The 17,963-nt window shown below is 28.0% G+C and overlaps 1 protein-coding gene across 1 annotated transcript in view; it reads right to left on the bottom strand.

Moving 5' to 3' along the window:
- LOC107446210 (uncharacterized) overlaps positions 1-17,963 on the bottom strand; it is a 92,180-nt gene that overhangs the window by 13,446 nt on the left and 60,771 nt on the right. Inside the window, exons 7-8 of the mRNA XM_043040418.3 lie at positions 13,254-13,423; positions 11,855-12,025 (exon numbers count right to left, since the gene is read on the bottom strand). Coding sequence (XP_042896352.2) covers positions 11,855-12,025; positions 13,254-13,423 — 341 coding nt within the window. The remainder of the gene's footprint in view (positions 1-11,854; positions 12,026-13,253; positions 13,424-17,963) is intronic.

Here is a 17,963-nt window from a genome sequence, read left to right as displayed (position 1 = left end):
AAAGATTAATAAATTTTGATTTTTTACAGTATTGTCAAATATTCTTACAAAACGTCTCCATGAATTTTAACCATGCAATAAGTACGATACGATTCGTAATATCAAAAACCATATTCTTTGATATCCAAGTCTCAGTTTAACGTATTTTATTTAGAAATACAGTTAACTGTTACACATAAATTATTTGAAGAAAAAAAAATATTTTCTAAAAATGTTAGTTTAAAACATTTATAATTCTTTTTAATAATTCATTTAAACATTGGCCAATTTTATTTGGTTAAGGCGTTGTAAAATAGCCTTACTACAAACTTCCATATTCCTTGAACTACAACACAAAAAATGAAAATTATTAAATTCTTTGAAAATTATTATTATTCAATACACAAATTTTCAAAAATAATTTGTTTTTATCTTAAAAATTTTAAAATTTTGATGAATTTGCATTTTTTTTTAAAAAGAAAAACTTTAAATTTTCAAGTCTTTGGCGAAAAATAAATATGGTGCAATAAAATTCTAAAAAAATTCACGACTAATATAATATAACGTAACGTAACATAACATAACAATTTTTGGGGATAGTGCTTTTCAATTATCGAAATCCTTTTTATTCTTTTCATCTTAATATGTATTGAGCATATGTAGCAAACTGTTGAAATTTTTTGTGATTTCTAACTCACAACTGTGATCATAAAAATTAGAGCAATATGTACCAACTGAAATTACCAGTTCTTATATTTAAACGATTTTAATACAATTTTAACAAATCATTGAAGGAAAATATTGTCTTTTAAAAAATTGGTCTTTTTCTTATTTAACTTGATTCAAAACATCTTCACAGAAGAATTCTGACAATCAATTTAATTTTTTTTCCAATTTATTTTTATTTTTGTAATAGATATTTGATTTAGTTTGACTAGTTTTACAATCGATTTATTTAAATTTTTTTTTCGATTTAAATTAGTCCGTGTAGAATTTTGTTTTACACTTATATTTCCATATTTAATTCGATTTAAAGCACATTTGCAATATTTCAGTTTTCAATTTACCATATCGCCATTCTATAAATATCGTCTGAACTTTATTTGGCTCCATTCGAAGCTTTCTTACAGTAGCAGAATTTCGAAAAGAGTAAACTTGGTGTTGATTTAAAAAGAAGAAAAAAAGGTGTTTGGTATCGATTTTTATGTTACGTAACCAACTTCTGCGTAACCACATTTTTGCATATTTCATTAAAAATAATAAGTTATGTGCACGTTACAGTTCGTTTTGAGCGAGACTTAATAACCCCACATCACGACTCCGAACTATTTTGTAAAAAGAAACATACAAAAAGTAAAAACATAATAGACTCTGATAGAACAAACGTCACGTGATATAATGCCTCATTTAAAAAAATCAAGAATTGGAATTGAAAGTATGTTTCTAAACAGCAAGTTATGTATTTAATTTGCATTTTTTTCACCTTAACAGGTCAAAGTTTATGGCATAAACACATTATAAAGAAATAGCTTCGGGCTGATGAATTACGGAAGTAACAGCAAAGTTCATACTGAGGGCTAATCACCATAAAAACTGAAATTAGTTAACAGCAATTCAAAGTTACAAAACAGCATATAAACCTTAAAGATAATGACACCTTTTGAAGGAAAGTCTCGAACATACGTATGAATAATCTCTAAGTCTCTTCGGACTGGGTCATGTCATATTATTCTTTGACTTATAATCTCTTACATGTAACATGTTAATACCATAACCAAGTTGCAAAATTTGGCAAGCCAGAAAATTTTCCTGGAGTGTCAAAATATTTGAAATGGGCTTGATAGTAAAGTTTAAATGAATAATTTTTGACGGTTGAAATTGAATTTCATTTTACTTCAATTTCGGAATTTCGATAAGAATTGCAATTCTTGGCTTACGTATTTGAAACCCTTTATGTTTTTAATGCTAACGGCAACAGTGACAAAGCTCTGTCACCAAGGAAAATAAAAAAGTTATAGTTTACGTGCCTTAGACTTGAAGCAATGCGATGATTTTAAACTATATATATAATCTTGCCGTGAAGAATTATTGGGGCTTTAGAACAGAAAAATAACTTAAATATTTTAAAAGTTATTAAACGTTTTTAAAAATCACTGCCTTATTCGCAGTTTTTAAAAATGTTTATGAGTCCAAGTAATGCAGCATAGGAATAAGTTTTTAAATATTAAAAAAATTAGACCACAAACGCTTTTCATTTTCACAAAACTGTGGCTTTTTTCCATATTGACGTTTGGCGCCTTTTTCAAATTAAGAGTAGACAGCGCTGGCTTTAGATAGGCTAAACTTGACCTAATAGCCATGACAAACAATTGCAAACTCACAGCAGTTTAAAAAATAGCATATTATTTGCATCATTCCTATCACGACGGAGCCTTCGAAAAACAGCTATAAAATGCGAAAATTAGAGAGTTGATAAGTTCATACTGAGGGCAAAGCAACTGAAAAAACTGAAATTAGTAAACAACTATCGAAGTTTAAAAAAATAGCATATTAAACTTGAAGATAATGACACAATCTGTAATATTTGTATAAAGAATCTGGGAATGCATTATTGCATACCATTAATCAAATCTTTCTTCTTAATAATTAAATACTTAACGTATAACAAATTCGCGATCGCAACGCTCGAGTACGCCCTCGATCGGGAGCCTGTAAATATCAGACATTAATTTATCACGTTTTCATTTAGTCCCATCAAAATCCTCGGCCATGACGGACGCCATTTTCTTAGCAGCAAATAAAAATCAAAATTTCCCTAAGGAACAGCTGAAGAACTTGAAAAAACTAACCAGAACATGCCAAACATTGAAGCAGAACACGCCAAGCATTTGAAGAACAATTTCTCAATAATTTATTACCTTTCTATTACCAACAACATAACTTACAATTTCATGATCACTTGCTGTTACATGTGTATATTACGGTAAAATAATTTTTTCTGTCTTCAATTCATTACAAATTAAAATGAAGTCAACATTGTTTTCGTCATTCCAATAAAGAAATGTGAATTCAGAACGTCAAGAACTGCAATAGTTATAGAATTCTTCTTTGTTATAGAATAGTATATATTTCTGTATCTATATAATTCGGAAAACAACAATAAAGAATCAACCAAATTACTTGAAATAGTGTCATTTGTGCTGATGATTAATAAATTTTTTACCGTTTTCTTGGTAAGTATTTCTTAGTTTTGAAAGAATAGATCATTTCAACTAGAATTCAGCTGTTCTGTTTTTAAGCTACATATTCAAATTCATAACGAGATCTTACAATTATAAAATTTTGATGTGTGGTATGTTATCTAAAAGTAATAAAAGGATAATCTATGCACATATTATTTGAAAATAAAACTTTCAAACAAAGAACATTTCATTTGGAACTCTACGGATTTATAAAGAAGGTAAGTGTTATGAATTTTAAAAATAAAAAATTAGCTTGTAAAACTTTTTTTTCTTATTTGATGATAGTTCTCTACAGAATGGTTTCCTACGTCTGATTAAGAACTATAAGAATAATAAGAAAAGAAACTATATGAAAGTTTTTATTTCAATGTAAAGAATTCTTAAAATCGTTTTTTATCCTAAGAATTCTTTATTTTCCGTTTTATAGTTTATAGTTTTTTGATAAAAATTTTTGTCAAAATACTTTTTTTGAAAACATAAATGGTATAACATTATGTGTTTATGTATACTTCTTGCATATTCTAATGTTTCAAGTAATATGATTCAGAAAAGTATGAATAAAAATTCGGTACTTATGTATTAACGCCACAGCAGCTACAGATTTGGCTGTTTTAAAGTGCCGCCAATCTACACCTAAAATTTTTGTGACAAATCATAAAACGAAACACTTTATTTAAAATCAAAGTAGTTTATCGGATTTCGGTGGACAATGGGCAAAATATTTCGCTCCAGAAAAAATAAAATTGCATCTTGTTCTATTTTTGGCAAATCCCAAAGACGCATTTTCGTAGCACTAAAAAATGGTAACAAAAATCGAAGAACAAATCATTTTGGAATTCTTCTGATTTATAAAGCAGGTAAGTGTTAATTTTTATAAAATAAAAAATTTTACTTTTAAGTAGTTTTTTTCTTGATGATAGTTTTCTATAGAATGGTTTTCTACGTCCGATTATGAATCAAAAAAGAAAAAACATGCAAGTTGTTTATTTTAATATAAGGAACTTTTAGAATTTTTTTTTTCTTTTTTTGTATCGTAAGCATTCTTTACTTTACGTTTTTCAGTTTCTAAATAATGATTTTTATTAAAACTTAAAATTTTTTGATAAAATTACTTGTCAAAAAACTTTATTTACAAAATTAAATTACATAAAATTATGAAGCTTATGTATACTTTTTGCTTATTTTAATGTTTGAAGTAATATGATTCTTAAAACTATGGAATGTAAAGTTTAAATAGGCCTTTCAGGTAATATCATTAAATTTAGTAAAACTATTTCTCAGGCATTAGGTTTTAACTCTAATAAGAAGATACATATTTTTTTCTGTTTATTTACAAATATTTTTCAGATGTGTTTTGGATGTTCCTTCTTTAAAAAAAAAAGATATACCATCTTGTTTTCGGTTGTATAAGAAAGGATATCAAACATTTTTCTTTTTTAAATTTAATAAGCCACATTAAAGAAGGAACGTTACAATGCTACACGCTACATTAAAGACGTCTACAGAGTAACTGAATGACGGTTCATATAGAAATCGCAGGTATGCGTCTCATACAACAACGCCCCCTTATAGTTCGTTGCGATCGCGAATTGCTTAAAACTACTTAAATTATTACTTAAGACAACCTAAAAAAATTAATATAAACAAATACTTAAGGTAAAACTAATTATTTAAAACTACCTAAATTGTTATTGAGGACAAATAAACAAAATAAATTGTTTTAAATGATTATAGTGTTTCCAAGTTAGGTAGTGAAATATCCGCATTTTGGTGCCAAGTAAGAGAAATAAATATATAGATTTTATGAACTAAAGAAACTTCTAAATTGAAATATAATTATGGCTAACTTGAGGAATGACAATTATGTGGCAAGGTTTAAAATTTTGCATGCTAAAAAATTTTTGGCAAGCGAAAAAAATTAAAGTAACGATAAGAATAAATTTTAAATATTTTTTCTTGTTAATGTAGAAGCGCTTAATTTTCTTTTAGTTTAATTTTAATACTTCGATGAAATTTCATTTACCAAATTTCTGGCTTACACATCCTAAGTCAAAATTTTTTATGGATTTCCCTTGATGGAACAACACAATCATGTAGGTAATCATCATGTGGTTCCATCATAAACAATAATATTTGTTTAATGGTGACCAACATAGATGACCATCATAAATCAACAAAAGTGCCGAAAAATGCTTTAAATGTGCGCATTCAAAACCTATTCTGTTTTTGATGTTAGCGTCACTTATATTTCTGTATTGAAATGAGAATATTTACAAATTTTAATTTATCTATTTAAATAAAGCTACCAAAGAAATTAGTGAGAAAATATTTAAAAACATATGGCAGTTTCCTCAGTGTTTTTATTTATTTATTAACTTTGGTAATTTTAATATGTATGTATGCGCACGTCTGAAATTGAGGTAATTTTTCCAAAATTTATGGTGAATATCACATTTTCAAGATCAAAGTAAACCATTTTGACCAATTTATGACCAATTTATTTTGACCCTCATCTATTTGATTTGTATAACTGAAACTTTTCCTCTAGAGACATATAAAATATTGAAGGCCTTTTGTCATATGAAAGAAACGTGCACTTTACATAAATTAAGTCCAGTTTTAAGCACTTTATTTTATTAATAAAAATAACACTGTTTAATACATTTAATTTAGAAAGTAACAGATAGTCATATAAAATCTATTACGAAATAAATAAAAAACCAAAACAAATGACCCACATTCCATTTTTACATGTTTGCATTATTAACTAGCTATACCGAAATAGTTAAAGAGCCTATTTCTTGCATAAATTTTATTGCTTCCGTTTTAGGTAATTAATTAAATTCCCAATTGGGAAAAAGTAAAACCTAATGCTTTAGTGAACTCAAAGCATTTATGAATTATACTGTTATCTACAAGGTCGTTAAAATTAATATACAAGGTGAAAAAAGAATAAATGTCTCCAAGGCCGTGTATAAAATATAAAATGAAATAACTGTTTCAGAACTTGGTCGTAGCTAAACTAATTCATAACTTTCACGGGTTTCAGAAAATGGATTTTATTCTTAAATGTATAACGGAAATGGAACATCTTAAAATTCTTTACGAGAGCATTTTGGATTTTATTCTATTCCATAATCAAACATCCTTGTTTTGATTTTTTTATGAAGGATGAAGCAGAAAACGAGAAAATATTTTCAGAGAATTCGTAAACCAGGAGGATAAGTTTTAAAATAGTCGGGTCGATCCGATTTCTTCGGGTACGAATGACCCCAAAAATCAGGAAGTCCATTTCCTATATGGGGCAAATCGACAATTTTCAAACTTTTGATAAAAGAAGGAAATAAATCTTTAAAATTTAAAAATGCATGTTTACAATAACGATTTGCAGGTTTATAATAGAAGATCTTCATCGGATCATCATAAAATGGCGGATGTTTTTAAAAATGGCAGACAACTAATTTTTAAAAAAAATGTAAGATAGAGTGATGTATGGTTTGTAGCGTTTTGCTTATGTGGCTGGCAATTTACAATCACCGAGTTTTACAATTAGTAACATAGTTTATCAACAGATGGTAGTGCTAACTTAAAAAAAAACTACAAAACAATATTCGAAGAATTTGCAATCAATTTTGAAATTTGTTAAGAATAAGTGTTTTTATTTTTAGGTAGAAAGCGGCAAATAATTGACAATGCATTTAGTTTTATTTTTATTGATTTTTCGAATAAGATTAATTTGATTCAATTGGTTTTGCAAAAAAAAAATTTTTTTTTCTTCACTTTTATAACTAAAATATTGACGAGTATAAAAATAACGTAAATTAATTAGATAGGAAAATATCTAACGAATCTCGCGTAATATTGATATTTTCTGAGGATAAATCAAGATATTAAAATTCTTATTTTGCACACGTCACAGCACCATTCTTTATTTTTTGCGTGCTTTATTGCTAGTCTAATGCAGCTATAACATTTCAAACTAGATTACTGCGAAAATCAATAAAAATTTATTAAAAAAATGTTTTTTCTTTTAATTTTTTTCTACTTTTTTAGCGAAAATATTGACGATTGTAGGAATAATGCAATTAGTTAAATGGAAAAAAAATATGTTGCGCATCAAGCAATATCGATACTTTCTAACGATAAATAAAGATAAAAAAAATTTATCTTGCTTAGAGCACTTTTCATTACTTTTCGCGTACCTTATTGCTAATCTAATGTAGTTAAACATATGTTATTAAATTTAGTTTAACTACATTAAACTAAGTTATGTTATGTTATTAACCTACGTTATGTTATTACTTACGTTATTAAACTGTTATTAAACTTATGAAAGCAGAACACTACAAAAATTAATAAAATGATCGGAAATGTTTTTTTTTCCTCTCTATTCTTTTAGTGAAAATGTTAACGAGTGTGGAAGATGGGATAAAATGCGACGTATCTTTTAATATAAATATTTTCTGACAGTAAATCAGGATATAATAATTCTTTTCTCGTCCAAATAATTTTTTTCAACTTTTTACGAAGTCTAATGTAGTTATTACATTTCCCAGCAGAACATATTGACGAGTGTAAAAACAATATAATTTAAATGGGGGAAATGCGACGTATCTTTTAATGTCAATATTTTCTGACAATAAATCAGGATGTAATAATTCTTTTCTCGTCCAGATAAATTTTTTTCTACTTATTACGAAGTCTAATGTCGTTTTTACATTTCCCAGCAGAACACTACAAAAATTAATAAAAATCGTCTGAAAAGTTTTTTTTTTCCTTCACTATTTCAAAGAACATATTGACGAGTGTAAGAACAACGTAAGTTAAATGGGGGGGGGGGGAACGCGACGTATCTTTTAATGCCAATATTTTCTGACAATAAATCAGGATATAATAATTCCTTTCTCGCCCAGATAAATTGTTTCAACTTTTTTACGATGTCTAATGTAGCTTCCCAGCAGAACACTACCAAAATTAATAAAAATCGTCTGAAAAGTTTATTTTTTCCTTCACTATTTCAGCGAACATATTGACGAGTGTAAAAACAATGTAAATTAAATGGAGGAAAATGTGACGTATCTTTTAATGTCAATATTTTCTAACAATAAATCAAGATATAATAATTCTTTTCTCGTCCAAATAAATTTTTTCAACTTTTTACGAAGTCTAATGTAGTTATTACATTTCCCAGCAGAACACTACAAAAATTAATAAAAATCGTCTGAAAAGTTTTTTTTCCTTCAAAAAACAATGTAAGTTAAATGGGGAAAAATGCGACGTATCTTTTAATGTCAATATTTTCTGACAATAAATCAGGATATAATAATAATTTTCTTGTCCAAATAAATTTTTTCAACTTTTTACGAAGTCTAATGTAGTTATTACATTATCCAGCAAAATGCTTCAAATTCATTAAAAAAAAGGAAAAAAAACAATTGTTTACAATTATATATATACATGTAATTATTCATATTTACAAAGAACATCCTGTTCATGCTTTGTGAGTTCTACTTTTTCTTTCATCTTGACGATTCAAGAGTTAAAAAGCAATTTAAAAATACTAGCGATACCGTACCGTAAAGATAAGATATGGGCGTGGGATTAAAATAACTTTTGTGGTAGCCTTTAAACTTTATTTCGTTAAATGATTGTATGAATGAATGGACGTTGAAAGAAAGCTTGTTAAAGGTGAGTAATTATTTTACATATTCAATGCAAGACTATTTTAAAGTTTGAGTTAACAGGATGTAACAGCGTGAATCAGCAAAGTGTGCAATCAGCTTGTTTGGTGACATTTTGCGCTTGTTTTACTCAATTTCGAAGAAATCTATGATCTAGTGACAGAGGGCGTTATGCTCTTAAAAAGTAAATGATTCAAAAGTAAACTAATAAAATTTTCACTCCTAAAAAGTAAACACGGGTTCTTGAGTTTAATCCAGCATTTACTTAAATTGGGTAAATATTTAATAGCACTCTTTTCTTCAGAAACAATAGGTGTTGCTTTAGAAGGATGGATTTTACAATTGTAATTTTTTTTCATTTATTTATTTATTTAATTATAAACAATCTAAAAATGTATCGCCAAAAGTAATTACGAAAACCTTTTCACCCTAGTTCTGTAATTTTTTTATTTTATTTTATCGATGAAAAAGATATAGAGGAATCATCTAAAATATTTCCTAATTCCTGTTTGTATAGAAATTGTTTATTTAAAAAAATATAGGGGAGAGTTGGGTACCCCCGCTCACTTAAGGAGCATTGCTTAGATTTCTGTATAATACTGAGTAATAATCAACATTTTTGTATGTTTCTATTGTTTTATCATCTAATTAAATAATGCAAAAAGAATAAACCAAAAAAGAATAGTTAAACTTAAAAAAATAGAAATTTAAAAAAACATGTTTTTCAGTTCTTTTCAAAATGTGTCGGGTAGCCCCGCCCAGTTACAAAAATTGTGTTTTTTGGCAACCTTTTCAGGTGTAAATGAAAATGACCAATGTATTGACAATAGATAAACCTCATTTATCATTTTTATCACTAAATTATTTTATTTATTACATATTTATATACTTTCAGTGAATTCTACCATTTAATAACAACAAATGTCATACTTTTTATCATTATTAATGTATATTAATATATTATAATATTAATATATATTTATATTAAATATTTAACGAAAATAATTTAATTTAAGTAACAATAATTAATAACAATGGTTGTTTTTCAATATAAACTTATTTGGTTGCTCTCTTCTTATAAACTTAATATAAAATACTTCTTATAAAATTACAAATTCGCTTTGCATTTTGATGGCATTCAAATGCTTCTGTAGATTGATTCGTTCACAAATAAGTGAAAATAAATAAGTAAGCAAATAGCTTATCATAATATTTATGATTTCTTGATATTAAATTCAATTTGCATATATCAATTACATTTTAAAAATATTAAATTTTTCATTTTTAAATATACAAACTTATGTTTCATATTATATTAAAACATATATTTGTTGTTAAAAATGCATATAACATTCAAATTTGAAGCAAATAAAATAATAATCTTTGCAACCGTACATTTATCGACGAAATAAAATTGGGCGGTGATACCCGACATTCATGTGAGCGGGGCTACCCGAAATCCAATTTTTTTGTAAATTTGTAATTACTCGAACAATTTTTCACATATAAACTTCTTTCTTCGTGCAAATTAAACTTAAGACTACATACTTTAATGCTGTATGTATAGAAAAAATTATTTTTTTAGTATTAAAATGAAGTTTAATCGAAACATTCAACCAATTTTTCTTAATTTCATGACTACTGTATTCAACATATTTTCAAAACTATTGTTTACCATGTTACCAGCTGCATAAATACTTGAAACTTTGAAAATAATCTTTTTTTAATATAACAATTAATGTCCGATGGCCCATTGACTTGAAAAAATATTCTATACACATGAAATTGACAGTGGGCGGGGCTACCCGACTCTCCCGTATAGTAAATGGGGGCTAAAATGGAGTGAGAAAATGGAAATTGAGTGTGAATAAATAAAAACTGTTCACGTTGTTGTTGTTGACGTATGCCTGTTTAGACAGAGGGGAACGATTGTTCTTGTTTTCCAGTGGCGCCATCTATGGCCAAGAATTCGACTTCTGCCACACCCATATGTCACACCCCTTTATAGGGCGGATCCATTCATACATCCAGTCATTCATCCTCAGATCGTAATTTTGACCTGAATCAGAGAACGATCGGTACCCCCAGAGGTATTGATTTGTTATGGGAAAATGGAGGGCTTTTGCGACTTGACAGATTTAACGTGCATCAGTCACTTTACTACACGGGGAGTCTTCGACCGGCGAGGTTCGAACACACGAACTCTCGGACATGGGCCGAGCGCCCTACCGACCAGGCTATCCCGGCCTACTGTTCACGTTAAATTTTTTATTAAAAATTAATCGAAGAAATAAAAGAAAAAAATATTTTTAATATTTCAAATTCAGGTGTAGGGCAATTTAACAGCGGGAATGTTGAAAGTATTATTTTTAATTAATTTTTTTTTTAAAAAATTATTTTTATCATATTGATAAAAATAATTTTTATGCATTCACATTCGGTAACTTAGATATTTTAGGTACACAGACATAGTTACAAAAATTTTATTTTTCAAATATATTAATTCATTTCCTGAGTTCATGCAGGACAAAAACGTGGAATTGCCCAAACAAGTTTACAGTTTATCTTTTACATTGCTCATCAACTGAACCTGTTTTACTCGGTACACTGTAAAAAATTTCCGGGGCAAATTACACTTAAAACCATCAGCACTTTTACGGTATAAGGTATTAGTATCATGCGTAAAATCCATTTTTGCCGTTAAATATTATACCGTAATTTTTACAGTAATAGTTATTTAATTAGAGTGATTCTATGGTTTTAGTGTATTTTTTTTTAAATTACGGTTAATCAGATTTTTGTTCCGTAACATTCCGGTAATGATTATGATAAAAATGACTTTATGGTAAAAAGTATCGGTACCCTGAACGCCGGTTCTTTTTACCATAATTTGAACTAGAATTTTTTTACAATTTAGAAAATTATAAAGAATAAAACACGTCCATCACTTACCGAAGAATGATGATCAGATCCAGAAAATGCTGCCATGATTGATTCAAAAAGAAAGAGAGCGTATACAGTAACGAATACTCCCAGCATAAGTTGAACATAAAGTTCCAAAACCACTTCTTCATGTGAATGACCATGATCACCACCAGGTCCATGCGTATGCAGTCCCAGAAACTAGATATTATTCAAATTCATTACTTTTACTGATATTTAATGAACAAGGAGTTTATTATGCTGCAAATTTAAATAACTCTTTCAAAACATAAAAGAGTAACGAAATTTTAAACATTTATAATTTCGTAATTATTACATATATTGCAATAAATGATATACGAGCTTTGATGGCTCAGGGGATAGAGCGTTCGCCTTCCAATGAGGTGAATAAGGTTCGAATCTCAGCGATAGCTGGTCGATGCGAATTCCGCATCCGATTAGCACCGCCCACAGTGCTGATGTAAAATATCCTCAGTGGTAAACGGATCCTAGGTAAGAGTCTCCTTGCCATCAGGCTAACCGTGGTAGGTTTTCGTGGCTTTTCTCCCCATATAACGCAAATGCGGGTTAGTTCCATCAAAAAATCCTCCACAAAGGCAAATTTCACCCAATACTTTATTCAGGAGTTTCCTTGTCTTCTGGACTGGGTTCAAAACTACAAGGCTACGGAGTTGAACATTTGTAGTCGTAAACCTAAAAATTGGGTCGGCTTGTTCAACGACGGTTATAAAAATAAAATAAAAATAAATGATATATGAAATTTTAAAAAAAATATACAAATTTTTTTTTTACCAGTTGCAAATATTCGGTATGTGGCAGTGTATTTAAACTGAAAAAAAAATGTCATCCATAATCAAGTTCGTTTCACACAATTTGGAGTTTTGCACTGTCAATGGTTTCTAGAGTGACACAAACGCTCTTGCAGTTCTGTCGGTATTGGAGTTACAGTAAAAGTGCATTTGTCGTAACCCCATAAAAAAATTTTAAAAAAATTGCATAACGTGAGGTTTGGGAGGAGGCCATGTGACAAAAGGCAAATTAATTGCCATCCACACGCCGAAAACAATGTTCATGAACCACCGATGGCTAAAACACTGGGGAAAACGTAAATAATGCATTTGTGCAGTATCAGAAATCATTGCAAATGTGAAACTGCAAAATATGTGAAAAGTGTTTGATTACAGTTTAGAAAAATCGTGTAACAAAAGAGTCACACATGGAACATTTGTATCTGAAAAATAACCTTGCCTTTAATACCTTTAATAAACCTTTTAATTTCGTGCATCATTTATTATAATATGTGTAACAATTTCGAAAATAAGAATATTTTAATTAATTCAGTTGTGCTAAACTTGTGTAAAATATACAAAAATAAAAGACGAAAGAGATTTAATAATATGTGGTATACCTGTGGAATGAGATGTAATAAAGCATCGGCAGTGAGTGTACTGAATGCTAGACCACAAAATCCGGCAATAATGTAGCTGTAGACTTTTTTGCCCATGAATGGTAGCAGCAATACACCAATTAGCGACGAGAGACTGATTATGAGAACAGCGAGGGAGCCGTATCCATACACTGAAAAAAAAAATGCGTACTTTAAATTTAAACAAAATAGTCTAACTTGTAGCGATTAACAAAAATTGGTACAAATCAAGAATATGTAAATACAACAATGTAATAAACTAGTATCAGGAAATATTGCATAAACTTTATATGATAACTGTCATGCAAAAATATGCATAACATATTTTCTATCATTTAAAAAATAAATTATTAGCTTATTTAATTATTAACTATTGTTTACTTTGTTATTGGTAATCTTCTCATACCGCTTGAGTTGGAAGAAAAAAGCAGAACTAAATCTATTTTTAGGGGTTCTCTCTGAATATCTGCCTAACTCATTAGCATAAAATTCGAAAACCATTACATGGTTGCTAAATGTTTTGATTTTATTAAAATTCGTTATTATTTCTCACTTTTTTTCTGCCAACTCATTTGATTGTGCAAAGCTAAGAAAAAAAAAGCCTTGGCAATAAACTAAAGCAAATAATAGAAAATACATGGATTCCTTAACTTTCCTTGGAGAAAACTATTCTAACGTATACATGTCTAACTAGCATTTTTGATTTCTTAAAGGGCGGAGGTGCACTGTGGGGTTACAGCCACCCCATCCGAGCCATTTTTAAAATTTATTATTTAGTTATAGATATTTATATTAAAAATGAAGATTAATTTTTATTTTAATGGAGCTCCATATTTTCAAAAATAAAAGACTTTTATTATTTATCATACTTGATTTTTCATTAAAGCAGTTTATGATGTTAAATATATAATTGCTTATCTATATCACTCTGTGATGGAATAATGAACAATTGAAAATACATCATGAACATCTTCAATAATTGGTCATCTATATCACTCTGTGATGGAACAGTGAACAATTGCAAATACAATACATCAACTTCTTCAATAATTGCTTATCTATATCACTATGTGAGAAAATAGAGAACAAGAAATACATCATGAACATCTTCAATAATTTCTTATCTATATTACTATGTGATGAAATTGTGAACAAGTGGAAATACGTCATCAACATCTTCAATAATTCCTCATTTATATCACTATGTGATGAAATAGTGAACAATTGGAAACACATCATCGACATCTTCAATAATTGGTTATCTATATCACTCTGTGATGGAACAGTGAACAATTGCAAATACAATACATCAACTTCTTCAATAATTGCTTATCTATATCACTATGTGAGAAAATAGAGAACAAGAAATACATCATGAACATCTTCAATAATTTCTTATCTATATTACTATGTGATGAAATTGTGAACAAGTGGAAACACATCATCGACATCTTCAATAATTGGTTATCTATATCACTCTGTGATGGAATTGTGAACAATTGGAAATACAATGCATCAACTTCTTAAATAATTGCTTATCTATATCACTCTGTGATGGTATTGTGCACTGTTGGATATACATAACCAGCATCTTCAATAATTGCTTATCTAAATCAGTCTGGGATGGAATAGTGAACAATTGGAAATGCATCATTAGCATCTTCAATCATCAAACCTTCTTCATAATAACTATTAAGTTCCATAGACGAATTCAAGCAAACTTGTTTAATAATAAGGTCAGGGTTATAGTAGTAAAGGAAGATTTGTAAGTGTGGGAATACTATTACTGAGAAAAAATAAATAGGGAAAGAGGATATCTAATTGAAACGCTCATTGCGAAGGAATTAAAAGTCATAAAGAGGAAAGCAACCAAGAAATAAAGTTAATTTGCTTTATCTACCCTTTACAAGAAAGCTTCCTCAAGCGCTAATCGTCAACCATGCTAAAATGTTGCTAACAGATAGATAGATTTTAAAGCTTTGAAATTATTTATCAATCATTATTTAGTTACATATTTTTTTTTTAATTATTTCATTTTTTTTTTCCAAAATAGAAGAGATATACACTACAATACAATAATGGAAGAGACACTTTCGGTTCTTTCCGTTTCTTTAAATTTCTCTACAGATACTCACATAACTATTTTGTAACTTTAGATGTGTTTATTTCATGCGATTTTTCATACTTAGCAATAAAGTTTAAAGTCTTCAAAGGTTTTAGAGACCGACAATAAACTACGAAAGAAAACAAATACTTTGAGCATTCTACGTCAGAAAATCGCGCAATAAGCTTGTAACCTGTATCGATTACTTTGGTTGTGATTTGCAATAACTGCGCAAAATTTCGTAAACTTAGCTTGAATATTTATGAAGATATGGACATTTTTAGAAAGAAAAGAAATACTAATTTTTATGTCTCACGCTTTTTGCTAAACTTTAAAAATATTCAATAAAATTAAACAAAGTTTTTGGAGCAATTTAAAATTAATTATAAAATTATTGTTTTAAAATTTGGAAAAAATTCGTTAAAAACTGCGCAAGAAATGAGCATTTAAAGTAGCTCTCTTATACTGCGCGTGCACTTAAAAAATGTTCTTTTTTTTTCCTCATAATTTTGTAATGAATAGCAATTTTCTAAGTAATTTTTGTACTTATTAAAGGAAAGCTCAAAATAATCAAGGATTTTCTACAAATTTTATTTTGTAGTATTGCAAATTACTCTACCTTATACTAACTGAAAAGAACTAAATGGAATTTATGGAAAGTTGAAAAAGTAGAGTATTTAAAAATAATTGTTTTCTTGGTTACCATTAAAGTTTACATGTTGTACAAGATAATTTCAAAAGGTCACCAAGCTGGTCACCAAAGGCGGCTAGTATGTTTTAAAACGTCCGTTTAATTATAAGTTAAAATTTAAATTAAATCAATTAAGATTTTAAAAAAATTAAAAAATATTTTTAAAATATTACACAATAAATTATATACTATAATATTATACATAATATTATATAACATTATAAGAAATTATATACTTAAGATAAAACTCATTAAATTTTCGGCGGATGTATGGTTTCTATTTTTATCGTGACAGTTGGGCTCAACGTAGAATACAAATATACACCTGAGAGTAAAAAATCACATAAAATCATGAATGAAACATCATCATCATCCAATTAATCAAAAAGGGAAACGGGCTCTAATTAATCTAATGCATTCTCGGACTTGCGTCTTAGTGAACGGAAAGCAAAGCTGAATAATTATGATAATTTTAAATCAAAAGGAATACACCGTTAGAAACTAGGTTATCGCCGCGATTTTTATTAATGGAAACACGTGTTCATTATAATTTAGTGTAAATATGCTCATCACGAGGATTTTTATAATTCATTCTTCATTATTCAGGATATATATCTCTTCCAATATCAATTCTTGGCCCTTATAGTAATCTATTCGTTTTGGATTATTCATCATGCAAAAATTAAGGATTATCTGTTAATAGGTTGATGAAAATTATTTTATTCATAGCGCAACCTTTTTTCTAGAATGAGTTTTGAATTTTTAATTAACACGAGTAACAACTTAAGCGGAACAAAACCTTGAACTTGAGATTATAAGTTATAAGAGATTATATTTTTTTATTTATCTGATTTATTTATTATTTTTTTACTTTAAGTTGAAGTTCTTTCTTTCATTAAATACCAGGTCTTTCAGATCTTATACTTTACATTAAGATAATTCAGTAATAATGCCCTCAGACGTTGATAATTCTGATTTGTTTAATATAATTTAAGATGGTCATAACATTTTGTGCATTCTGCCTGTACTTAAGGTAGAGTTTCTATGTCTACCTGCTTTTTTTTATTCAAGAGATAAGTAATTGTGGTAGCATTAAGAACTTAAGATATCCAATTGGTTAAAACTCGACAACTTTGGCAAAAACTTAGATTTTTTTTTTTTTTTTTTTTTTTTTTTTTTTTTTTTTTTTGCTATCCATGTTTGAACAATAAAATATTAGCTTTCCAAAACACTTTCAAATTTTGATATCGAATTTTTAGAAATAAAATTATACTTGTTTTCTCCTAGGCTGACAGACGAAACTGAATTAAAATGTATTTTGCTTTGGTTCAAGTATTTTAACCCTTATTTATTTGAATAAATTAGACTCTAAGGGCAAATAAAATTCATTTTCAGAAATTTTCGAATTACTAATTTTTTTTGTTGTCAGAATTCTCATACACTTCAGAATTTTCTCGCATTTTAATTGAATTTTTTGAAGAACGTAGATTTTGAGAAAATATCTTTACGCTAACACACATTACAAAAAGTTAACACAAGTTATTTTTATCAAGCTTTAAGTAACATTTTTTCTTTAAAAATTCAACATTATATAATACATTTTGTTCTATTTAAATGTTGTTTTATTTATTTATTTATTTAATTTTTTAAGATTTTAATTCGAAACACAGATCTAAATCACATTATTGACCTAGAGAAAAATTTTTGATATTTTTTATTCATGCAATACAATTTGTTGTACAGCTGTTAGCATGATAGTGAAACTTAGTAGTTTTTAAGCTCAAATTTGCCCTTATTTTGAAAAATATACTGTAATTCTTTTTTTTTTTTTACATAATATAATTTTAGCTTAACAAACACTTACCCCTGCTTACCAAACATTAAATTAAAATTTTAA

This window comes from Parasteatoda tepidariorum, chromosome 6, assembly GCF_982258835.1.
Source record: "Parasteatoda tepidariorum strain Cologne lab strain chromosome 6, Ptep-v5.0, whole genome shotgun sequence".
Classification (NCBI taxonomy): Eukaryota; Metazoa; Arthropoda; class Arachnida; order Araneae; family Theridiidae; genus Parasteatoda; species Parasteatoda tepidariorum.
Note: the sequence above shows the minus strand (reverse complement) of the source record. Positions and strands in the feature narration are given on the sequence as shown.